Here is a 26037-nt window from a genome sequence, read left to right on the forward strand (position 1 = left end):
TTTAGACTATTGTCTTACACCTGGCCGGACCCCCTCCCCACTTTAGATTATGACAATGAGGGTTTATTTTATTTCCTACCTGCTCTTCTTCACCCTAAGGTACCTGAAGAAGTGTGCATGCACATGAAAGCTCATACCTATGACAAACTTACTAGGTCTCTAATGTGCTACTGGAAGGAATTTTTTTAATTTTTTGTTTCGCCTACGTCAGACCAACATGGCTACCTACGGTAGTACTAAGGTTGCAACAATTTGAACACCAGTATTGAAAGCAGTGTGAAAGAAGCTACTATCACAGGAATAGGGAGAGCCCTGGAAACGTACCTCTCTTGCATTGCAAGGGAGTTGGACTAGATGACCCTGGGTATCGCTTCCAGCTCTACAATTCTATGATTCTATGTGTCATTCCAGAGGGCTGGAGTTGCGGCAACACTAAAAGCCTGGTTTTCTAAAAGCTAAGCTAAGCGCAGTCCTCTTAGCAGTGCCCCATTTGAGGAATGGAATTGTGTGGCGCTGTGGTCTAAACCACTGAGCCTAGGGCTTGCCGATTGGAAGGTGAGCAGTTCGAATCCCTGCGATGGGGTGAGCTCCCGTTGCTCGGTCTCTGCTCCTGCCAACCTACCGTAGCAGTTCAAAAGCATGTCAAAGTGCAAGTAGATAAATAGGTACTGCTCCGGAGGGAAGGTAAACGGCGTTTCCGTGGGCTGCTCTGGTTTCGCCAGAAGCGTCTTAGTCATGCTAGCCACATGACCTGGAAAAACTGTCTGCAGACAAACGCCGACTCCCTCGGCCAGTAAAGCGAGATGAGCCCCGCAACCCCAGAGTTGTTCACGACTGGACGTAACTGTCAGGGGTCCTTTACCTTTACCTTTTTATGGGGACAGTGCAGGCCCCCTCACCCATGATGAGATGTTCATTGTGGTTGCTTTCTGCTACTCCTTTCATAAAGTATGCCTTTATTTCACCATTTATGCTGTTTGGGTTTTGTTGATCTGGATTTTTAATGTTCTACCGTTTTAACAGTGATGTTGTTGGCTGCCTCACAGTATATATACACAGTATATATACGGTATACTGTATTATTTTAGGAAAGGGAGGGTATAAAACAGGCATCCCCAAACTGCGGCCCTCCAGATGTTTTGGCCTACAACTCCCATGATCCCTAGCTAACAGGACCAGTGGTCGGGGAAGATGGGAACTGTAGTCCAAAACATCTGGAGGGCCAAAGTTTGGGGATGCCTGGTATAAAATCTTTGAAACAAAATCACTGTAAATGGGTCAAAACATTAGCCGGATTTTAAATACATTTGTAATGTAACAGAACGTATAGGTAACTTAAAGGTAAAGGGACCCCTGACCATTAGGTCCAGTCGTGACCGACTCTGGGGTTGCGCGCTCATCTCGCATTATTGGCCGAGGGAGCCGGCGTACAGCTTCCAGGTCATGTGGCCAGCATGACAAAGCCGCTGCTGGCAAACCAGAGCAGCACATGGAAACGCTGTCTACCTTCCCGCTATAGCGGTTCCTATTTATCTACTTGCATTTTGATGTGCTTTCGAACTGCTAGGTTGGCAGGAGCTGGGACCAAGCAACGGGAGCTCAACCTGTCACAGGGATTCGAACCGCCGACCTTCTGATCAGCAAGCCCTAGGCTCAGTGGTTTAGCCCACAGCGCCACCTGGGTCCCACATAGATAACTTAGGAAATGAAAAATTGGAGACGTATTGATACGCAGTTGAAAATAGAAACAAAAGACCCATGGAAGGGATGGGGGGGAAGGAGATTCAGAGCAATCTCGATACTTTTAATTTGTACTGTTTTTTCATGTATGTTTATTTTCTTATGTTCTTTCTTTTTGAAAATCAAATAAATAAATAAAATCACTATCATCTATCTATCTATCTATCTATCTATCTATCTATCTATCTATCTATCTATCTATCTATCTAGGAAACTACAGCAGACCAGAATGACTTCTTTGTAAAATCCAAAACGTATATGCATCTGCTTAGGCTTAATTGCAGGATGGGAGAACTCATCCAAGTCCCTCCCCTTCTCCTCCTCCTTCCAGGGATGAAAGTGTCTTTCAGCCACTCTGTTTACCTGATGCCAGGCAGGAGAGAGGAGACATAAAACTCACAAAGCCTGCCTGGCAAGCTGCTTAAGTTTGCATTAAGAAGGGAGGGGTTCAAATCTGCCCGGCAACTGGGCCAAAGCTGCTTCAGAACACCTGGGCTTCTCTTTTTACACCTGGGCTTCTCTTTTTTGCCCTTCTCCCAGTGCCACATGAATTATGCTGGCCTGTTTACCTGCTGCTGAACTAGAGGCAGCAAAAGACGACGTCAAGCTTACAGTGCTATAAAATTTGCTAGCCTCTCTAAGGTGACGTCTTGTTGCTTTTATTGGCCAAACGGGCGGGTTTTTTGTTTTTGCTTTTGCAAGAGGGATTTAAGCACATATTGGGGAATAATAATAATAATAATAATAATAATAATAATAATAATAATACTTTTCCAGATATATACATTTCACTTTTACCATCATTTTGACATTTTAAAACTTGACTTCCTTCCCCCTCCTTCTGTGGTTCCTTAAATTTATTTTTTAATATCTTCTGCAAAGCCAAATTCACTTAACTTACTCCTTTGCTTGTCTGCTTTAAATCTATACAGTATGCTAATGTAACTGCAGGTTATTACAATAATCCTGCCAGTGTTTTTATCTGCTTACAATTTATCTGTAAATATTCAACAATCAATTTCCGCTCTTTTGTCAAAAGTTTGTGACCTTAAAGTGGATCAAAGCTCTCGGCCGCCCTAGTACAAGAAACCCCCTATTAAAAAAACAAATAAATCAACATTTTGCGGTGAGTCGGGGAAGTGCATTGGAAAGGGCAGAACGAACGAACAATGAATGAGAGAACGTGTAAATAACCTGCAAGCAAATCAGAATGATTGTTCACTGTTGTATAACCTCTCTCTGCGCCACACCTGCAAACAAAACAGAATGTATTCTCAATTAAAAGCAGGTGCAATCTAGCCTACTGGGTTTGCTGTGTGCGTGATCTGAGCTGCCACCCTTTTAGCGCCCTCTGGTGAGGAAAAGGTCTTACAACTTGGAGTCAAATTTGAGAAGCTGGTGGAGAAGCCTGACCCGAGGCACTTACAATCTGAGGAGCAGCTATTGAGGGGAGGATGCAAAACAAGGCAAAAACTCTTGCTTTTTAAAACAACAGTATTATAGTGCTCTCACTTGTCCTCCTTGCAGCAAGTCGTTCCAGGAGTGTGGCAATTGCCCAGGTTAGGTTTTAGTTGGAAGATATCCTTGGAGGCTTTCCATTCTGAAGGAAATCAGCCCTGAGTGCTCACTGGAAGGACATATCGTGAAGCTGAGGCTCCAATACTCTGGCCACCTCATGAGAAGAGAAGACTCCCTGGAAAAGACCCTGATGTTGGGAAAGATGGAGGGCACTAGGAGAAGGGGACGACAGAGGACAAGATGGTTGGTCAGTGTTCTTGAAGCTACGAACATGAGTCTGACCAAACTGCGGGAGGCAATGGAAGACAGGAGTGCCTGCTGTGCTATGGTCCATGGGGTCACGAAGTGTCGGACACAACTAAACGACTACACAACAACAATCCCTGGAGGCTTAGGGAGTTCATAATATTTTGGTCTATTTGCACTTAGACATGTTGAGCATAGATGGTGATATTGCATTAAACACCTCAAGCAGACTTCAAAAGTTCCCAGTTTCAAATCAGATCTCCAGGGAGAGGGATTGAGTCAACCTAATGGCACTGAAATGCTAGTTTCACATCTGAAATGCTAGTTTCACATGTGGAGCTCTGGTGTATAGTCCAGAGGAAGAAAAAACCCCACAACTCCAGGTGTACTCAGCAGGAATTGTAGGTGCTCATTAACTGTCTGGCTCCTTCACATTATCCCCCATTATCCAGCAATGTTTGCTCAGAGGAGAGAGGCAGGTACTCAAGCCTGAGAAGGGTTACAGCCCCACTCCTCAGTGCAAACATTTTGGATGGAGCTAGCTAGTGTCCGTATGGGGTTTATAATGTTTGCTTTAACGGTGGAATAGAGATCAACAATTCTTCCAGCTGTCTGCTAGGCTAGCATTGACAGAATCATTAACCAAATTTTCTGCAGCAGATTGCATTTATCCCCCCAGTGGGGCTTCCTGAATTTGATGGGGGGGAAGGCACCGCCATCCAGTTTACCAAGGACACTCTACTTTTAAAAAATGCACGATGATGACAATTACAGTATCTTTTTAATATCTATATGAAGCTCTTGGGCTGGGTGTTCATCAGTATGCAGATGGCACCCAGCTCTACCTCTCTTATAAAAATCAGAACCAGTGAAGGCGGTGAATGTCCTGTGTGAGTGTCTGGAGGCGGTTGGAGGATGGATGGTGGCCAACAGACTGAGGTTGAATCCTGACAAGACAGAAGTACTGTTTTGGTGGGACAGGGGGCGGGTGGGTGTGGGGGACTCCCTGGTCCTGAATGGGGTAACTGTGCCCCTGAAGGACCAGGTGCGCAGCCTGGGAGTCATTTTGGACTCACAGCTGTCCATGGAGGTACAGGTTAATTCTGTGTCTAGGGCGGCTGTCTATCAGCTCCATCTGGTATGCAGGCTGAGCGCGGACTGTCTTGCCAGAGTGGTGCATGCTCTAGTTATCTCTCACTTGGACGACTGTAATGCGCTCCACGTGGGGCTACCTTTGAAGGTGACCCGGAAACTGCAATTAATCCAGAGTGCAGCAGCTAGACTGGTGACTGGGAGTGGCTGCCGAGACCATATAACACTGTTCCTGAGAGATCTGCATTGGCTCCAAGTATGTTTCTGAGCACAATTCAAAGTGTTGGTGCTGACCTTTAAAGCCCTAAACGGCCTCGGTCCAGTATACCTGAAGGAGCGTCTCCACCCCCATCGTTCTGCCTGGACACTGAGGTCCAGCACCGAGGGCCTTCTGGCAGTTCCCTTAGGCAGAGAGCCTTCTTGGTAGTGGCGTCCACCCTGTGGAATGAGATGTCAAGGAAATAAGCAGCTATCCTATTTTTAAAAGACATCTGAAGGCAGCCCTGTTTAGGGAAGTTTTAAATATTGTTTTTAACACTCGATTAGGAGCAGCCCAGAGTGGCTGGGGAAACTCGGCCAGATGGGCGGGGTATAAATAATATATTATTATTATTATTATTATTATTATTATTATTATTATTATTATTATTATTACCAGCAGCAGCTAATGCAAAACATCTCCAGGTGACTTACCATATGCAGTTAAAAAATAAAATAAAATCCACCAAGCTTAGCAAAAACAAAACTCCCCCAACGAAAAACGATTTACACAAAAGCAGCAATAAACAGGCAGGGGCCATATCAAACAAAGTCATTGCTCTTCCTGGCCAACTCAGTAGACCCAGGACGGAACCCAGCGGCAGATGCTACAAGTGCAGGAAGAATCATAGCTCAGTGCTGCTCTGCTTCAAAAGGCACCAGGTTTAATCCCTGACATTTCCAGGCAGGGTGGGGAAAACCTCTAAAGTCCTGTAGACAGGGCTGGATTGAGGTTTGATGAGCCCCTAAGCTACTGAAGGTAATGGTGCCCTTTATATGTCCAGCTGTCCTTTGTCAACAACAAATTGTCACTGTTTTCTTTGGTGTTGAATATACAGTATGCTATATGGTAATTTATGGCCCTAAAAGGTAAAGGGGCCCCTGACCATCAGGTCCAGTCGTGTCCGACTCTGGGGTTGCGGCGCTCATCTCGCTCTATAGGCCGAGGGAGCCAGCGTTTGTCCGCAGACAGCTTCTGGGTCTTGTGGCCAGCATGACAAAGCTGCTTCTGGCGAACCGGAGCAGCGCACGGAAACACTGTTTACCTTCCCGCCGGAGCAGTCCCTATTTATCTACTTGCACTTTGATGTGCTTTCGAACTGCTAGGTAGGCAGGAGCTGGGACCAAGCAACGGGAGCTCACCCCGTTGCAGGGATTTGAACCGCCGACCTTCTGATCAGCAAGCCCTAGACCAGGGGTCCCCAAACTACGGCCCCTGGGCCGGATGCGGCCCAATCGGCCTCCCAATCCGGCCCGCGACGACCCCTGCCGCCCGCTGCCGCCGCCCGCTCTTACGGCGCGCGGCGCGGCGGCGATCTTAAAAATCGGCAAAAAATTGCCGAAAATCCTTTGTGCGCATGCGTATGGGCCTCTCCCGACCCAGAAGAGGTCATTTCCGATGCACTTCCGGGTCGGGGGAGGCCCATACGCATGCGCACAAGCGATTTTCGGCGATTTTTTCCCAACCGTGTGCGTGTGCGCATGCGCACGGGCGCGCACTCCCCCGCCCTCCGGCCCGCAGCGCGGTCGGCACGGCGGGCACCGGCCCGCTGCGCAGTAAGTCTGGGGACCCCTGCCCTAGACTCTGTGGTTTAACCCACAGCGCCACCTGGGTCCCTAATTTATGGCCCTAATAGGTATCTAAAGCCATTTGCCCATGTTGCCATGCAACCAGTCCATACAGAATGTAGGCACCCTATATATAGAAATGAGCAAACCAGGGATATTTTAGGGAGCAGGCTAGCAGGCGGGGCCCATTACTTATATCATAGGAGCCTACACAACACAAAACACTGTTGCTGTATGTAGGTTTTATTTTATTTGTTTTTTACCCTATATTTTGGAAATGTACACCCAGGTGCCTTTTCCCCTTTAATTTTCTTTGGGGGGTCCAAGAGAGTGGCGCCCTAAGCTATAGCTTGTTTAGCTTATATGTACATCCGGCACTGCCTGCAGAGCTGCTGACAGTCAGTGTAGACAGCATGAGCTAGATTGGCGAAGGTTCCTAACTCAGTAAAGGACAGTTTCCTGTGTTCCAGTTGCTAACTGCCATGGCAGGCTACATGTCAAGGAACCCAAAGCAGGCCTGTATCCAGATTTTCACTGGCACTGTATCAGATCTGCTGTACCCTATTAAAATAGAACTCTGCTGTTTATTCCCGCTGCTTCTTACAGGGGAATTTGCTCGGTGAGCCATTTCCTGGTTGCTTCTGATAAAGAGCGGCGCAAATATTTACGTAGGCATCACTCATCCCCTTCAAGTCCTCTCCCTCTTGTACAGGAATGGCGTTTACAGTAAAGTTCAAATTCCAGAAGGGCAGCAGTTTCTTGTGGCACTTTATAAAAAACAAACAACGACGTGGGCTTTGGAAGGTGAAAGTCCACATCGTCAGGCGCAGGGCATGTTACCTTCTGTGAACCCATTGTACACTTGGAAACGCAAGTTGGCGTGTGCATCATAGCTGCCAAGTTTTCCCTTTTCTCGCAAGGAAGCCTATTCAGCATAAGGGAAAATCCCTTTAAAAAAGGGATAACTTGGCAGCTATGGTGTGCATAGGGGGAGAGGAATGGGGGAATTGTCAACAATGAGACGAAGAGACTGTGAAATGGCATAGGAAGCCTGTGATAGACTGTGCAAAATGTCTGATCCTTAACGGAGCTATTTTACGTGTGCCCAAATTGCTGGACGTGCCCAGCGGGGATTTTTAGGTGGAATTTTTTTAAAAAAAACTTCAGACCCTCCTGGCAAAGGATGGTCAAATCTGTCAGTTTCTCATTCTTTCACTCTTAGCCTCAGTTTTCCACATTTCTGCAGTTCAGGGCACATTTTGGCAAAGCAATTTTCCCTATTATAATGCATCTTCGTATGCTGTTTTCACGAACGTATGCATTCTTATGCACATGTTACCCTGATATACACATTTCTGTACGCATTGGTTGGCTGGAAAAACCGCCCTGCAAAATACAGAGCAGTGCAAGTCCCCAATCGGCGGCTGTGTTTCGGTTCACCTTTTGTTTCTGAAGGTGTGAATTAGGTACGCTTGCCTTTAAGTGCATACAGTGGTGCCTTGGTTCTCGAACACCTTGATACTCAAACAAAATAGAACCCAAAAACTGCAAACCTGGACGTAAGTGTTCCGGTTTGCGAACTTTTTTCGGAAGCTGAACGTGCTCAGTTTTTTGAGTGTTACGCCTCCAATTTGAGTGCCACACTTCCCTTTTGATTGTTACACTGAGGTCTGTCTGTTTTTGCTTTTTATTTTGCGTTTTTGTTTTTGCGGCTCTTTCGTTTTGTTTTTGTGACTGTGTGGAACCCAGTTCAGCTACTGATTTGAGTGGTTGTGTGACTGCAGTACATTGCTTATTGCTTTCATTTCATGGATCAATGGTCTCTTTAGATAGTAAAATTCATGTTAAATTGCTGTTTTAGGGGTTGTTTTTAAAAGTCTGGATCGGATTAATCCGTTTTGCATTACTTTCTATGGGAAAGCGTGCCTTGGTTTTGGAACGCTTTGGTTTTGGAATGGACTTCCGGAATGGATTAAGTTTGAGAACCAAGTTACCATTGTATTGCGTGAGCAGAGGCTCTAGGATTGAGACACAAAGCAGTGAAGTTCTACTGGGATTCTAGAGAGGGAAGCCCACAAAATTGAAGTAAGGGGAGGGGATAAAAGGATTTGTAATTGCGTTTTTTTGTGTGTGTATGTGTTGTTGGTTTATTTGGAAAATTGAATAAAAATTATTTGAAAAAAAAGTAAGTTTGAGAACCAAGGTACCACTGTACTGATTGTATCGGCCGCTATCCTTACTCGGCTTATCAAAACCTGCTTTTGAAAGCCCTCTCGATTTCAAAAGCAGCTTGATAATATGAAGCGCTGTGTGTGTTTGCAAGAGACAGAAGTACAGTACTAAGACCCAGTGGGTTGAGTAGAACTAGGTGTGTTGTCCTTTAACTCCCGGACACTGTTTATTCCCTCTTATCTCACCTGGGCTCTATACACAAATATCACAGCCTACTGCTGTTAACCCATTTGACAGGCCTTTTGACTCCAGTGATTGCAATACTCCCCACTCCCCCACCCATAGGGAAACAGGAAGCATTCAGCTCAAATGCTGAGCCTTTATTTCCTTGAATTTCCCTGCAGAAATTCATAGCTGTGGCTATGGGGGAAAAACAAGACCCTTTGGGGTGTTAATGCTGTGAACCCCTCCATGACAGATTGTATATATGCGTTAAATAAACCATATATCATAAAGACACCGCAGTCTCCACTGGGGGTGGATCTTCACACGGGGATCAGGGGGATGGACGGACACTATAAATAAATCATAAATTAAATCATTTTAACAAACGAAAAATACTGTAATTAAAATCACATAGGAAAGTTTTGTGCCCTACAGCACCACCTGGTACTGCATGTTTATAACGCATTTAAAATGCTGTTTTTTGACTAATGTAGCTGAGTCCCATGTCTCATTTCCAAAAGGAAACACGACCCCTGGGTAGGACACCTGGAACCTCCTGGAATCTTGCACCACTCAGAGATTTTTGTGTGTTTTTTTTTGGGGGGGGGAGCATGCAGCAATACAATAAGTTGATGCAATGATAAATTAGGCCGTCGCTGTATTCATTTTCTTTGGCCACTTTCAGATGTGATATTTAGAGAGAGAGAGAAACTTCTTTTGTCATTAACACACTTTTAATATACAACTGATTAATGCAGCAATCAGGTGGCAATGAGTTAATAATACCAATGACAGTCCCCTGAGGTTTGGTCACTTGATCTGAATTCTGAATTCTAAACAGCTGCACTCCCAAACAAGCACATCAGCATCAATTGAAGACCATCATGTTTGCTGCCACAGAGCAGGGGTCGCCAGCGCAGCACCCGTATGTGCCAGTTTGCCCACCGCTGCAAAAGGTCTCAGTATGCTCCCTTAAAAATCCACAGTGGCTGATGTAGATGTGTGTGGTCCCCCCCCCCATAGGTTGGGGGGTCTGGTGGGGAAACACGCTGGTACAGTGGCACCTCGGGTTGCGGACCCGATCCGTTCTAGGGTGCCGTTCGCACCCCAAAAAGTCCGCAACCCGAGTGCCACTTTTGTGCATGTGCGAAAGTGCGATAGAGCGCTTCTGCGCATGCGGCAAAACCCGGAAGCCGCCGTGTTCGTAACCGGGAAAAACGCAACCCACAGCGGACGCAACATGAGGTATGACTGTACCATTTTTCGGCCCTGTCTGCTTCCCATTCCTTCAGATGTGGACACAATTTTGTGCTGTCACATTCCACATTTTGTGCCTGGCGCCCACTGCACATTTTTGAAATTCCAAATACACCCACTGCCCCCCCCCCAAATTGGCAAGCCCTTCAGATTTGAACTCGAATACTGCCGATCTGAGCCGCATCCTCAGAAAACATAAGAGTCCGCCGAGGTTTGTCCTGCGAATGAAGGCTTCATCTTCAAGAGGTTATCTGATCTTTTGCCTTCCCGACTCCTTCCAAACGGGACACCCAGAAGCATCACAAGCTGATTCTCCTTTCTTGTGCATGATAGCTTTTATAGCCTGATTAACATCCCTGGAGGTGCTTCATGGTAAAAAAGAAGAAGGGGGGGTAGAGGACCCCTGGACGGTTGAGTCCAGTCAAAGGCGACTATGTGGTTGCAGCGCTCATCTCGCTTCCAGGACGAGGGAGCCAGCGTTTGTCCACAGACAGTTTTCTGGGTCATGCGGCCAGCATGACTAAACCGCTCCTGGTGCAATGGAACACCGTGATGGAAACCAGAACACATGGAAACGCCGTTTACCTTCCCGCCGCACCGGTTCCTATTTATCTACTTGCACTGACGTGCTTTCGAACTGCTAGGTTGGCAGGAGCTGGGACCGAGCAACGGGAGCTCACCCCGTTGCAGAGATTCGACCCGTCGACCTTCCGATCGGCAAGCCCAAGAGGCTCAGTGGTTTAGACCACAGCGCCACCTGTGGTGGCCATGAGCGACAGTTAAATGGGCATGTCCCCAGATCTCACCCTTCCTCTGTTCCCATGAGATGTAGTGATGGGCACCAGCTTGAACAGCTATCGCACTCAGGTCCTGATTGCAGGCTTTCGTTGGGCATCTGGTTGGCCACTGTGAGAACAAGATGCCGGTCTCCCTCGAGAGGAGTTTGGCCTGATCCAGCTCTTCAGTCTCTTATCCTGCAATGCCAATTGAACAAGTATGGCACAGATATCACATGCCCGCAGTCGGAGTCTGTTTTTATCACAAGAAGCCCAAAGCCTGCTCCTCTGCCCTCCCAAGGTGTGCACACTTTTCGGTTCACTAGAGGTCGCTTTTTCCATACGAAATTTGCGAGGTTTAAAGGGGGGAGGAGGAGGAGGAGGAGGAGGAGGAGGAGGAGGAGGAGGAGGAGGAGGAGGAGGAGGAGGAGGAAAGAGGAAGCTGCACCTTTCATTCGGGATTCTCGTAGTTGGTGAAACTCTGGAGCTGCCCTCGGAGCTGCTTGAAGTCTGGCCTCTCTTTTGGGTTAATGTCCCAGCATGTGCACATGATGTTGTACATTGTAGCAGGGCACTTGGGAGGGCAATGCATCCGGAAACCGGTCTGGACGTGCTTGAAAACTTCACTGTTGGTCATACCTGCAAATAGTGAGGAAAACGACAATAATAATAATAATAATAATAATAATAATAATAATAATAATAACAACAACAATAATAAGGTATTAAGTGTAGCTGCACTTAAAATAAAGCAGGTGCTGCTGAATTAACATTATATATATATTAAATTATCATTAACTTATTATTATTATTGTTCAAGAATGAAAAATTACAGTTGCAAAATCAAACAGTTACAGATTAACAAATTTAAATCCTGTGCTTATCAAATAAATAGAAACTATACAGTGGTACGGGACGCGGGTGGCGCTGTGGGTTAAACCACTGAGCCTAGGGCTTGCCGATCAGAAGGCCGGTGGTTCGAATCCCCACGACGGGGTGAGCTCCTGTTGCTCGGTCCCAGCTCTTGCCAACCTAGCTGTTCGAAACCACGTCAAAGTGCAAGTAGATAAATAGGTCCTGCTCCGCTGGGAAGGTAAACGCCGTTTCCGTGTGCTGCTCTGGTTCGCCAGAAGCGGCTTTGTCATGCTGGCCACATGACCTGGAAGCTGTACGCGGGCTCCCTTGGCCAATAGAGCGAGATGAGTGCCACAACCCCAGAGTTGGTCACGACTGGACCTAATGGTCAGGGGTCCCTTTAGCTTATACAGTGGTACCTCCTCCGGTTGTGGACGGGATCTGTTCCAGAGGTCCGTTTCCGAGGTTTTCACAACCGGAGGACCACTTCTGCGCATGCACATGCGGTGGTAGAGTGCTTCTGTGCATGCGTGAGCGGCAAAAACCCAGAAAAATACTTCCGGGTTTGCCGCTTACAAATCCCAAAGTTTATCTAACCGGAGAGATACATAAGCGGAGGAACGACTGTACTATATACCCATGTGGCTTCCTCCCTCCTCAGCTCAACATCCTTTAATCTCTATTATACACTGTGTCTTTATACTAAAATTATCATTAATTTTTATTAGTTTCCCAAATTTTAACAAATTGACCCAAATTATTTAAATTTAATACAATTTTAAAAAATAATAATTAGGTTCCCTGCTTCTGTTACAAACATATGCCTGTTGCTTCCTGTTGTTTACCACATCATTCTTCTTCTTTAATCACCTTCTCATCCTTCTATTTTAACATTGTATTAATCTGCATTTTAATTGAATTGTTTTTTTATACTTGCGTTGATATTTTTGCTGTTAGCCGCCCTGAGCCCGGTCTTGACTTGGAAGGGCGGGGTATAAATATTATTATTATTATTATTATTATTATTATTATTATTATTATTAATCCATTTTCATAGCTGGCCTTCCTTACAACCAGCACCTTTGTTGTTTCCCAAGCATATAAATTCCCATTTATTTCATGTGTGCAACCCAGCTGGGAGGGCTGAATTAACACTATAAATCTTGTAGCCTAAGACTAGCACAGCTATGCATTCATCATAGAATCATAGAAGAGTTGGATGGGACCCCGAGGGTCATCTAGTCCAACCCCTTGCAACACAGGAATCTCAATTAAAGCATCCATGACAGATGGCCACCCAAAGCCTCCAGCTGGGGCAGGTCCTGTGCTGTCTCCGCTGCCAAAATGACTTGCAGAAGGGCCATAGCTCAGGGATAGAGAAGCTATCCTGGTTCAGCCTCTATAAGGCTGGGAATGTCCCGATAGCTTCCAGTCCATCGCGCTGGCGAGAAGGCGCAGAGACCTCGAGCTCAGTGCTGAGCTGGGAGGACCAGTGGTCTAACTCAGTATAAAACAGTTTCCTAGGTTCCTACGATGCCCCGAACCTCAAACGCACCTGGATATGGGTTCTGGCCAAGGGTCATGATTTCATACAGGAGGATTCCAAAGGACCAAACGTCGGATTTAACAGAGTAGCGGCCGTGGGAAAGCGCTTCTGGTGCCGTCCATTTGTAGGGAATGTTGTGGGAGTAAGATTCGTAAACATTGTCCTGCGAGAACAGAAGAAAAACATGTATGTATAACAACAACCCATTGAACACTTGATTATTAACTGCATGAGCCACAGAATTCAGCAAATCTTGGTGTCATATTGGTGCAGAATCCCCCCCCCTTTTTTTAAATGCACAGCAAACACCAGCCAGGGCACAACCTATTTTTATTTACTGTCAACACTCCCCAAGCCTCAAGAAAATACCTTTTTGTTTTTGTATATAATTTTTATTAAATTTCCTGTTTTACAATTTGAAGTACTCATTTTTACATCCTTAAGATATCAATGACTTCCCTTCTTCTCTTTCTGTGGTTCATTTTCCATATCATAAATCCCTGCATATTTTACAAAAACTATACCATTCAGCATTCCATTATGGCATCCATCAAAACTTATTTACACTGTTGAATTTATCTTAATGTTGCCAACGTTTTCAGGTATACACAGTTATTTCCCATATACTGTATTCAATAAACGTTTCCCAATCTTCTCTAAACGTATGTTTTTCTTGTTCTCTTATTCTATATATTAAGTCTGCAAGCTGCGCATATTCTGTCAATTTAAGTTGCCATTCTTTTTTAGTTGGGACCTCGCTCATTTTCCATTTTGGAGCTAACAAAACATGGGCCACAGCAGTGCATACATAAATAACCTTTTTTGACACCTGGGAATTTCAGTCTGAATTATCCCCAACAGAAAGGACTCTGGTTTGGGGGGAAAGTACTTTGAAACATTCCCCCCCCCAATTCATTATGGATCATTTCCCAGTACAGTGGTACCTCAACTTACGAAGGCGATCCGTTCCGCGGTGCTCTTCGTAAGTTGAAACCTTCGGATGTCGAGGCATCCATTTTGTGCATGCGCGAAGCACAATTTTGCGCTTTGCGCATGCGCAGACTGCACGTGCGGCGAAAATACTTCTGGGTTAGCGGACTTCGTAAGTTGAAACCTTCGTAAGTCGAGGCCTTCATAAGTCAAGGTACCACTTGTTGGATTTTTTGAATAGTCAAGTTACTTTAGAGCCGGTCTAATGTAAATACTGTCTGTTTAAGAGAAACAGGTGCCGGTGTTTCTGTTAATTGCTCACAGGCGTGGGCTCTGCTTCTTGTATATAAGGCTCTGCCAGAAAGCCTTCTGTATCTCTTAGTTAGATCTTTCAGTTTGATTAATCTCTTAGTAGATCACTCTCTCAGTTGTTCTCAGTTTAAGAGATTCCTTAGTTGAATCTTAGTATGATTGTTTAGTTATAATGTTAGTTTGCTGTTAATTCTTGGGTAGTTTAATGGGAGTTATGTGGGAGGTTTGGAAAGTGGGTAGATGACATTGCTAAGAGAGAAAGCATTTATCTTTAGTTTAAAGTCTCTTTAGAGTGAGTTTGTTTTTCAGTTAAAGAAACCCAACCGTTTGTATTTTCATCTGCATACTTTTACAAGTGTGCAGCTAGCATAGCTGCCAAGTTATCCCTTTTTTTAAGGGATTTTCCCTTATGCTGAATAGGCTTCCTCGTGAGAAAAGGGAAAACTTGGCAGCTATATGGCAGCTAGTAAGGGGTTTAATATAAGGGAGATAATACCCTACGCTCTTGGTGGTGTTTTGTTAGCCAGGTCAACTTCTGACTGCGTATACTCTGTGTGAAGTGTACTTTAAAGGGCCGCTGTAAAACTGGGATATATGATTTAGGTTAAGCAGGTTTCAATATCCAGTTTTCTCCAATATTATTCTCATCCTATATAATAATTTCCAAGTTGTCCCTGCGTCCAAGCTGTCCCGTGTGTCCCTGGGTCACTGCGCAGGGACACAGGGATTGGACAGCAGAGACTGGACACACACGCGCGCGCGCTCTCCCCCCCCCCACCTACCGTTTCCCTGCGGCCGCCAACCGCTGATCCCAGCCGGACTGAGCGTTGGCGGGGGGGGGGGAGAGAGCGCGCGTGTGTGTGTCCAGCAATGTCTCCTTCCTGTCACTTCCCGTTTCCCGGCGGCGGCGGACCAAGGGGACCCCGTTTCCCGTAGGCGACGGGGAAAGCCTGGCCGCCCTTGAGGAGCCCGGCGCCTCGCGGACAACCCTCCCTGTCTCCTTGCTGTCGGCGGCTGCGGGAGAGGTACGGAGGAGTAGAAAGCAGCGCTTTCTCCTCCTCCGTTCCTGTCCCCCTGCCGCCAACAGCAAGGACAGGTCCCAGGGTTCGGAGAAGCGCTTGCGCAAGCGCTTCTCCGAACCCTGGGATGTCTCCTTGCTGTCAGTGGCTGCGGGAGAGGTACGGAGGAGGAGAAAGCAGTGCTTTCTCCTCCTCCGTTCCTGTCCCCCTGCCGCCAACAGCAAGGACAGGTCCCAGGGTTCGGAGAAGCGCTTGCGCAAGCGCTTCTCCGAATCCTGGGATGTCTCCTTGCTGTCGGTGGCTGCGGGAGAGGTACGGAGGAGGAGAAAGCAGTGCTTTCTCCTCCTCCGTTCCTGTCCCCCTGCCGCCAACAGCAAGGACAGGTCCCAGGGTTCGGAGAAGCGCTTGCGCAAGCGCTTCTCCGAACCCTGGGATGTCTCCTTGCTGTCGGTGGCTGCGGGAGAGGTACGGAGGAGGAGAAAGCAGCGCTTTCTCCTCCTCCGTTCCTGTCCCCCTGCCGCCGACAGCAAGGACAGGTCCCAGGGTTCGGAGAAGCGCTGCGCAAGCGCTTCTCCGAACCCCAGGATGTTCTAGCGCCCGTTATTGAACGGGCTGAAATACACTAGTTATATATATTATTATCCATTACCACTGTACTCTTTTACAAGTCCACCGCCTCAAGAGAATACCTTGATCAGCCTGGCCATCCCAAAATCTCCCACTTTGCAGATGTTGTTCTCTCCGACCAGGATGTTCCTGGCAGCGAGGTCTCGGTGGATGAATTTCTGCGCCTCCAGGTAGCACATGCCATCTGCCACCTGTGACGCCATGTCCACCAGCTCAGCTACCTGCAGCTGCTCCCCTTCGGAACCTGGAAGTAAGCATAGAGGGACCTGTCTCTTGCCAAGCGCGTCTTCTGAAAGTTCTGCTCATTGTTTCCATAAGAAGAGCCTGTTGGATTGTGGAAATGGCCCCTTGCAGTCAGTGGCAGATCAAGCCGATCGGGTCCCTGGGGCTACGGTGTCCGCCCTGTGCCCAGGGGCGGGGCCAGCCGGGGCAGGACGCTCTGCGGGGCCTCCGAGGAGTCTGCCTGCCTCCTCCCACTCAGCTGCCCTACAGCTGAGGGGGAGGTGGTGGGCAGACTGTTTGGGTCAGCGCGGAGCCTGCGGGCGCCCAAGCCACCGTGTCACTCCCAGGAGAGATGCGTGGCTCAGGCGCACTGCAGGCCCTGTGGTGAGTGCCGCCTGGCATTTTGTCACCCCCCTCAGTGGTGACACCCGGGGGGCCGCCCCCACCGCCCCCCCCTTTCTCCACCCCTGCTTCCAATCTATGGCTAGTACAACCCATAGACAGAGAGAGCAGGAAGGAAGACTTTTTAAAAGAAGGATTTTTTTGGTGTGTGGGGGGGTGTTGACTTGTGGAATATTTGGAAAAATTACTGCAAGCATCTTAAAACATTAGCAGGGTTAGAATAAATGAAGCAGGAAAATGATAAGCGAAGGGAAAATTGGAAGAGACAAAATAAGGAGTATTTAGAATAAGCAGCGGCAAAGGTAAACAGAAAGGAAACGTGGAAGACACGGAAGGGAAGTCTGCATTTAATGTTGAGTGTATGATTCATTTTATGTGTGCAGATTTGTAAAATTGAAAATGATATTTAAAAAAATCTACATAGTTATTTCCCCCTTCTTCTCTGATAGGGACTCAAGACATCTTACAGATAAAATAGAGGCTTGACTGGCATTGACATTGCAATATTTTCAGTACCAGGCAAGGGCGTTTTTCTTTGTCCAGGAACTTTTATGCAGCTACTTTTGGGGTAAAGGCTTCAGCTCAGTCGAAAAGCATCGGCTTTGAGTCCCAGGTTCAATCTGCAGGTAGGGAAGGGGATACCCACTGTCTGAAACCCAGAGATCTGCCATCAGTCAGAAAGAGTACGGCGCTAAATGGACCAATGGCCTGAGTCACTACAAGGTAGCGTCCTGTGATCCTCATTGTTATTGTTTCTCGATGGTTTATATTTTGCTTTTATTAAATTGTTCTGAAGGACTGCTTAGATATTTTAAAATTAAATGCATACATGAAACAACATAATCATAATACGCATGCAATCCCGAAAATTTGCATGCTAACTTTCTCAACTTCCTTTCATCCATTAGGATCACAGGGTGGTTTACAACATATCATCTTAAGTCAACGACCAAATGATAACAGCTATAATGCAATCATAACTGGACCGGTTACTGTTGTCAAAGCAACCACTGCGACAACTGTATTTCTGCAGCAGAGAGGGAATCTCATCTGTTTGCAAACAACTCAATATTCCTCCCACCCCGCCAAGGCCAGGATGAATATTGGCCTGCTTAGGTCTGGCTTATTCAGGTAATCTCCAGTTCAACCACTGTTTACCACACCAGTGTGCTTTTTACAATCAGTGACAGCAGCCCATTGGGACTGGTCTGGAGGAAGGGAGCCGAACAGCAGGTGGCGCCAGAGAGCCAAGGACAGGAAGAGCCAACTACAGTACTGTAATTGTGGATTTGCCTCCTCCGTCATCCTCTCTGCTGAGTTCTACAAGGGCAAAATTGAGACCTAAGGAGGAGGAAGCTGATAGACAACACCACGCTTTGGATGGGTTGCAAGTAGGAAGGTGAGTGGGTAACGGGAAAACTGAAGTGGGTGTGGCAGTGCCCCATTTGTCCCTTTGGACCAGTATCAGCTGCACAGCTGGAAAAGACCACAATAGATCATCTAGCTCAAACACCAACATTCACATGTGACTCTTGTGGTCAGCACTCGTGATTTCAGGCAGAAGCAGGGCTGTGCTTCCTGTTTGTCCTCTGTGGCTGCTCTAGCTCTGCCCTCCAATGACAAAGCATTGGGCTTCTCGTGAGTAGGGTCTTCACGCAAGCAGGGCCCTCAGTTGTACTGGATTCCCAGCCCTGTGGATCCCCTGTGTGGAAACATCTGTGGGGAGTTTCGCCAGCAGACAGGTACCCTTGACACGTGAGCATCAGAAGGTGGCAACACGGTGTCAGAAGTGGAGAGAGAAGTGCTTTCAAAACTGTGAGAGCCCTACCTGCGAGCAATGCAGGAAGCGGGCTACGGTTGCGCTATCAGTGAAGGAAGCACCTTGTGTAAAGGTCTCACCTCGGAGGAATTCTAGGAGGTTCCCTTTGCTCATGATCTCCGTGATGATGTACACAGGGTCCCCACGAGTCGAGATGGCATAGAGGGAGAGGATGTGCTTGTGCCTCAGCTTCTTCATCGCCTCAACTTCATTTTTGAACATGTCCTGGTACGTCAGATCAGCTGCAGGGGGAGAGAGGGAAGCAAGCACATAGAATCATACGGTAGAGTTGGAAGGGATCTAGTCCAGCTCCCTGCAATGCAGGAATCCTGCCCACAGACATCCCTGAGTAGGCGCGAACCATCGACTTATTACACTGACCATTGTCGCACTTGTAAAGGAAAGCATAGCAAGCCTTTTCAAGGTCTGAAAAATTTGCACTGCCAAGAGGCAATTTAGGAATATTTTTCTTTCTTACTTCCCTGGCTGAAGAAGGGTGAATAGGAATTTTTCAATGTTTGTTTATTGTGTTTTTAATATTTTGTTGGGAGCCACCCAGATTGGCTGGGTGCAACACAGTTAGATGGGCGGCATATTAACAACAGCAAAGAACCCAAATCACTAATCTGGCTGCTTCTCTTTGATATTTCCAAGGCCTCTTCAACATTGACCTGGCATGATAAAGGCAGCTTCCTTGGCTCTTGTGCGAAGCCAAACTCTCACCTCTGGGAAGCACTTTGATCGCAACTCTGACTCTGTCCTTCCAGTATCCTTCATAGACTTCTCCAAAGTAACCTGCGCCCAGTTTCCGGGTAAGGCAGAACTCCTCCTTTGGCCTCTCCCAGTCGTCCCAGTGTGGCATCGCCGTGGGCTCTTGCTGGAGCCAAAAGAAAAGAAACAGCAAGCCTCCGTTACCTAAGGTTCACCCAGAGGACCAACATAACCCTAAAGACTTCCAAAACTTTTCTGCTCAAGTTCTTAGAACGATCGAATTGGAAGGTACTCCAAGAATCATCTCATCCTGCCGCCTGCCTGCAGGACTTTCAGTTAAAGCATCCATGACTGCTGGTCATCTTTCTCTGAATGTCAGTTTCGTTGTACGGTTACAGAATCGGGGTGACAGAGCTTTGGGGTGCAAGGGCGCCCACAGTCGCTAGAGCTAGTGAATGTTAGAAATTGATAAATTGTAGAATTTAGATAATATTTTGAGTATTAAAAGGTAAAGGGACCCCTGACCATTAGGTCCAGTCGTGACCGACTCTGGGGTTGCGCGCTCATCTCGCATTATTGGACGAGGGAGCCGGCGTACAGCTTCCAGGTCATGTGGCCAGCATGACTAAGCCACTTCTGGCGAACCAGAGCAACACATGGAAACACCGTTTACCTTCCCTCTGTAGTGATACCTATTTATCTACTTGCATTTTGACGTGCTTTCGAACTGCTAGGTTGGCAGGAGCTGGGACCAAGCAACGGGAGCTCACCCCGTCACAGGGATTCGAACCGCCGACCTTCTGATCAGCAAGCCCTAGGCTCAGTGGTTTAACCCACAGTTGTAGATTCCCTAATTTTAAAATTGAATTTTAACATTGTATTTAATCTGCATTTTAATTGATTTTTTTTAATGCTTGCTTTGATATTCTTGTTGTTAGCCGCCCTGAGCCCGTTCTTGACTGGGAAGGGCAGGGTATGAATAAAATTGTTATTGTTGTTGTTGTTGTTATTATTATTATTATTATTATTATTATTATTATTATTATTATTATTTCAACTTATACACTGCCCTATACCGGGAGGTCTCAGGGCGATTCACAACAAGACCACAGTATATCAAATCAAACCAAAAGCAATAACTCAATAATGCTTCCCCCCACCCCCAAAAGCCACATTCTAAAAGAGTGTTGGGTGTCAATAAGATCAGCCAAAGGCCTGGTTAAAAAGGAACGTTTTTGCCTGGTGCCTAAAGGTGTATAATGAAGGCGCCAGGCAAACTTCCCTGGGGAGAGCATTTCACAGATGGGGAGCCACTGCAGAGGAGGCCCCGTTCTTGTGTTGCTACACTCTGGGCATCTCAAGGAGGAGGCACATGAAGAAGAGCCTCAGAAGATGATCTCAGGGACCGGGTAGGTAGGAAGATGCCAGACGGCTTTAAAATACAGGTTGAATTTCTTTTCGGGAGGTGCCATTCAGAAGACATGGAGAACAAAGTGCCATGTCATTAAAGGACATTTGCTTCCCTTCCTCCCAGGCAGGCTCTTCTGATGCTCTTATGCTCACTTCCGTTTGCTAACCGGGGCCGGCCAAATGCGGCTACAGCTGCAAATTTGGACTTACCTTGTAGCACGGGGTCAAGAGCCTCAGCCCGTGGGTGAGCGCTTTCCCTTTGTAATACTCGACGAGGGAGAGCAGATCTTGGAAGGAGCGGGTGGCGTTCATGTAGTAAGCTCCCTGGCCGTTGCGCAAGATCTTGTAGTGCCTCACCACTGACTCATCTCGGACTGTGAAATTGTGGGAAGGAGAGCCAGAGAAAGAGGGAACAATGCAGAAAGGGGAGGGGGAAGCAGAGGGAACACCCAAATCATTACAGGTTGTTATCTTCCTGTTCCCGTAAGGGCCCTGGTGAAAACCGGGCAGGCTGCCATCTCCCACACGGTTCTGCTCAGCACAGGATCTGCTGTGCTTCATACCCGAGTGTGGGAGAGGCTTTGGACAAATGTTCCTCCGCAGCTGACATTTTAACGCAGCGACTCGAAGGAGGTTCCTGTGCCTTTGGAAGTCACGTCGGGATTTTGTCAAGAGCGGCACGTCAGGGAAGATCCGGGCTCTCAGAGCAGCCACGTGAAAGTCCTGTTTTCAGCACAGTTTTCCTGGCACAACTGAAAGGGTTGCTTCTAACTTATAAAACCATTCTATACAAGATCTCAAAGCAGCTGTTTTATTACAGAAAAATTTCAGAAACAGACTGGAAAGGGAAGTTGCTGAATTGGAACTCATTACCAAGCTTAAAACCATGGAGCCGCCTGGGATGAACAAAGACATAGGGTTCTTATCTCATTATGCATGATCAAGCTTTCTTTAGCGCCTCAGCCCTTGCTTCCCCCCCCCCCGCAGGACCTATTGCAGTCATCAGCAGTCGTTAACAGCCATCAACAGGTTTACCACTCCTATCAGCCCATCACCCATTCCCACCCACCCCCACCACCCTCTGAATATACATAAGGGTCTGGTTACTTCTGTTTCAGTGTATCTGAATAAGTGTGCATGCACACGAAAGCTCATACCAAAATAAAAACTTGGTTGGTCTTTAAGGTGCTACTGAAGGAATTTTTTTATTATAAAACCCTGTATTGCATGGGGTTGGACTAAATGACCCTCGGGGTCCTTTCCAACTCTACAATTCTAGGATTAAACAACCTGGGAACAAGTTGCTTAGAGGACCTTCTGCTCCAGGATAAACCTTCTAGATGTTGAGATTGCCCTCAGAGGACCCACTAGGCGTTCTGTTGGAAGTCAGGTGGGTGGTCGTAGGAAACAGGGTCTATTCCACCATGGAATCCTTGATCCTTGGAACTCCTCGCACAAGGAATCTCCCCCCCCCCGGCACCATTGTTAGTTTCTTTTGGGCAACTTTTGGATGACAACTTTTCTTTTAAAAATGACCGGGTCTTTTGTTTCATTTTTTCATTTTGCCTTTGCTTTATGCTGGATTTTCGACAGCCTACTCTGGCCTGTTTATTCTATTCCATTCTATATTAAAAACTTGTAAGCTGTCGTGGCAGAAGAATCACCCAAGAAATGGTAGTAATGAATGGTTAGCAGAAATCTTATTGCCGATGTCTCTGGTGTAAATTGGGACCCAGGTGGCGCTGTGGGTTAAACCACTGAGCCTAGGGCTTGCTGATCAGAAGGTCGGCGGTTCGAATCCCTGTGACAGGGTGAGCTCCCGTTGCTTGGTCCCAGCTCCTGCCAACCTAGCAGTTCGAAAGCACATCAAAGTGCAAGTAGATAAATAGGAACCACTACAGCGGGAAGGTAAACGGGTTTCCATGTGCTGCTCTGGTTTGCCAGAAGCGGCTTTGTCATGCTGGCCACATGACCTGGAAGCTATACGCTGGCTCCTTCGGCCAATAATGCGAGATGAGCGCGCAACCCCAGAGTCGGTCACGACTGGACCTAATGGTCAGGGGTCCCTTTACCTTTACTGGCGTAAATCACTGCAGGGCTTCTTGCAAAGGCGAGGGATATATACATTTAACAAAACGAAAACCCAGCTCTATAAGAAAACTACTAGGAGCGTCTTCTCCTTTGCAACTGGTCACTCAAGTCGGAAAGGTAGGAAGTGAAATACACTTACCTGACAAAACATACTCAGCCCCCCTTTTCTCGCTGATGCGGATTAGGAAGGCTCCGACCTTATTCTCTTCTGACATCAGCCGATGGACTGTTTCAGAACGGGAGATCTGCCCAAAAAACCACCTACAGAAGGAACAATTTTTTAAAATTTTTTTCCTTTCAGGTAAGAAGGGCTGTAGCTCAGCAGTAGAGCAACTCCCAACGAGGTCATAGAAACGAGAAACAGCAATTTTATGGCAATGCATAGAAAGGTAACTGCTTGTTAGGCTATGGCATGGCTCTGTATTTGCTCTGCGTGCACAAGGTTGCCGGTTCAATCCCTGGTGTCTCCAGGAAGGGCAGGGAGGTAATGCTGGCGAGGCGCAGTGTACTAAATTGGTTGGATCAGATTAAAAAGAGAGAGAGAGAACAGTATGATTGAGGGGCACAGACATTTTAAAAATGAGAAACCTGAACCACAGGCAGTTGCATTGGAGAGCTTTTTCCTCCTTCCCAGCTCTGTGGTTCAATGTGCAGGTGTGGTCCAAAAGGGCAAATCCAGAACTGGGGACATGCAGAAACATGAGAAGAGTCTGCTGGACAGTCTAATGGTCCCATTGAGTCCACCATCCTGTTCTCACAGCAGCTACCCGGATCGATGTCAGGTGCAGGATCCGAGCACAAATGCCCTCCTCTCTCCTCCTGAGGTTTCCAGCAACCGGTATTCAGAAATCTTACTTCCTCCAATTACGGAGAGTCATTGTGGCTAGCGGCCTTCAATAGCCCTCTCTTCTTAAGAAAGTGCGCTCCATAGTTTTCCTATCCACAGCATGCAGCAAATTCTGCAACTTCCAGCACAAAAGCAGGTGCAGCAGAATCCACATCCCTGGGAGGGGCCGCAGCTTTATTGCCATCCTGTGTTTAGAGCACACTCCCCCCCTTGCCTGAAAAGGCAGGCTTTAAAGCAGGGGTCAGCAAACCTTTTCAGCAGGGGGCCAGTCCACTGTCCCTCAGACCTTGGGAGGGTGGGGGGGCGGACTATATTTTTTTGGGGGAAATATGAACGAATTCCTATGCCCCACAAATAACCCAGAGATGCATTTTAAATAAAAGGACACATTCTACTCATGCAAAAACATGCTGATTCCTGGACCGTCCGCGGGGAGGATTTAGAAGACGATTGGGCCGCATCCGGCCCCCGGGCCTTAGTTTGGGAACCCCTGCTTTAAAGTATAGTAAGCAATCCTGCAAAGCTGGAATGAAGGCAGGAGATAATGTATGGGTGAAATTGCAGTCTCCTCCTGTGCTTCACCGTCTCCTCACAAGGCTTTGCCAAAGTAGAAGAGGGAATGCACCTGTTTTTGTTTTGCATGTGAAATCAAATGAATCCATCAAATTTGCATATCAAATCAATCCGGTTTTTGCGGGCCCAGAATCTCGGGATGTGGGTTAAGTGCCTGTCCACATCTCGGTTTAACGCAGGTTGTAAACCTCTTGTGTGTGTGTCTTTTTAATTTCTCCTCATCCATGTAGCTTTCTCCCCCAACTACACCTGCCCAACACTCTTTCCAAATGCCCTGGACCACTGATGGATCTCTCCCCAAATCAGATTTTAAGGCATGGGGAACCTCCGGGTTTAGGGAGCAGAAAGTGTTGTGCAGCACTTGCTGGAGGAGAAAGCAAGGGGGGAATTGTGGAGGAGAAAGCAAGGGGGGAATTGTAGGAGGAGAAAAAGGTTCACAATCCACATTAAGCCAAGGTATTGGGTGGGACCCTAAATACAAAGCACTCAATGCCCAGATCTCATCTCCACGCCACATTTCCCTTCCTTTTAAAACTGGCTGGGGATCTTTGCAGACATGGACTTACGGCTCTGCCTCCATGGTCTCCTGCTTGGCCAAGTAGTTGTAAGGCACGTAGCCTTCCTCGAAACCCGTCAGGGAGGGATCCAGCTTCTTGGCCCACCACCACTCTCCTTTCTTCTCGATCACTTGGAAGAGATCTCCGGCCCGGAAGCTGAGTTCTGTCTCCGTCATGGCTTTGAAGTCCCACAGGCTGGTGTAAAGGCAGCTCCTGGCTCTCCATGGTGGTGAAGGCTTGGAACTCATAGCGTCAAGGCAGGCAGTTGAAGGTTAGAGCAGATTAATGGCTTGTGTGGGTGAAAATCTTATCCCTCTGTAAAAAAAATTACCCCCACCACAAACTGCACAAATCCAGATTCGTCCTGGCCACAAATCCTTTTCAAAGGCCCATCGCCTGCTGCTACTACAAACCTCTGCGGGTGAACCTTGGGAAAGCCTTTGCAAATCTTGCGGAGTTGCCTTTTATCTGCACCAGATCAGGTGGAGGCTGCCAAGAGGAGGCTTTGCGAGAAAAACCTTCCCCACTTCCTCTTTATGAGGGAGAGAGAGAGCAATAACCTGTCCCTGCCCTGCCCTGTTGTTGTTCCTTCAACAGAAGAGGAAGGAGGCGGTGAAAGAGAAAGAGAACGCGCGGATTCCCTTCTCCGGGACTGGGGCTCTGGATGCAAATCCTGACGCCTCGTGGCTTCTCAGCATCTGAGTCAGCCTTTGGGAGATGGGACAAGCGGGGAGGCCCGTCCCGTTTCGCTGCCCGAGGCAACGCAAGACCGTTCCACCCCTGCCAAAGCCTTGCTTAGGAGGTTGTGCGAAATCTAGCAAAATCTCTGGGAATTCTTGCGAGGTCTTGCCAGAAGCCGCTGCTATACGGCCCTGATAGCGATGGCAGGGGAGAGTGGGCACCTACGAGACACACAGAGAGTTAACAGCCAAAGGCCTGGTGAAAGAGGAATGTTTTTGCCTGGTGCCTGAAGATCTACTACAACAATGGTGCCAGGGCTGGCCCACCCATGAGGCAAAGTGAGGTGACTGCCTCAGTTGGCGGGATCCACAGGGGCAGTGGATCTCGATGCAGATCTTCATTCCTGTCCCCCTTGTTTCTGATTGTAGATCTTCACTTACCCTTTCTTCCCTGGTGGGAGGAAGGACCCCGTTTTGTGGTTAGCCTCAGGTGCCAAAATGTCTCTTGAAATGTTTTCATACCATGCATCCAAATAGGCCTTTTCTGCGGTGGCTCCGCGCCAGGAAAAAAACCCAAGCATTG

The 26037-nt window shown here is 47.4% G+C and overlaps 1 protein-coding gene across 2 annotated transcripts in view; it reads right to left on the bottom strand.

The window, feature by feature from the left end:
• Positions 1–25362, bottom strand: part of PTK6 (protein tyrosine kinase 6) — a 37517-nt gene extending 12155 nt beyond the window's left edge. Inside the window, exons 1-9 of one of the 2 annotated variants that reach the window (XM_035123932.2) lie at positions 24784–25360; positions 22937–23058; positions 20917–21080; positions 19309–19462; positions 18666–18827; positions 16205–16386; positions 13264–13417; positions 11302–11492; positions 6329–11051 (exon numbers count right to left, since the gene is read on the bottom strand). In XM_035123932.2, the coding sequence (XP_034979823.1) occupies positions 11305–11492; positions 13264–13417; positions 16205–16386; positions 18666–18827; positions 19309–19462; positions 20917–21080; positions 22937–23058; positions 24784–25022 (1365 nt within the window). In that variant the 5' untranslated portion in view covers positions 25023–25360 and the 3' untranslated portion in view covers positions 6329–11051; positions 11302–11304. Of the gene's footprint in view, positions 1–6328; positions 11052–11301; positions 11493–13263; positions 13418–16204; positions 16387–18665; positions 18828–19308; positions 19463–20916; positions 21081–22936; positions 23059–24783 lie in introns of those variants that run through there. The other variant, XR_009557963.1, reaches the window with a different exon arrangement.
• Between the last annotated feature and the right edge of the window lie 675 nt (positions 25363–26037).

This window comes from Zootoca vivipara, chromosome 7, assembly GCF_963506605.1.
Source record: "Zootoca vivipara chromosome 7, rZooViv1.1, whole genome shotgun sequence".
NCBI lineage: Eukaryota > Metazoa > Chordata > Lepidosauria > Squamata > Lacertidae > Zootoca > Zootoca vivipara.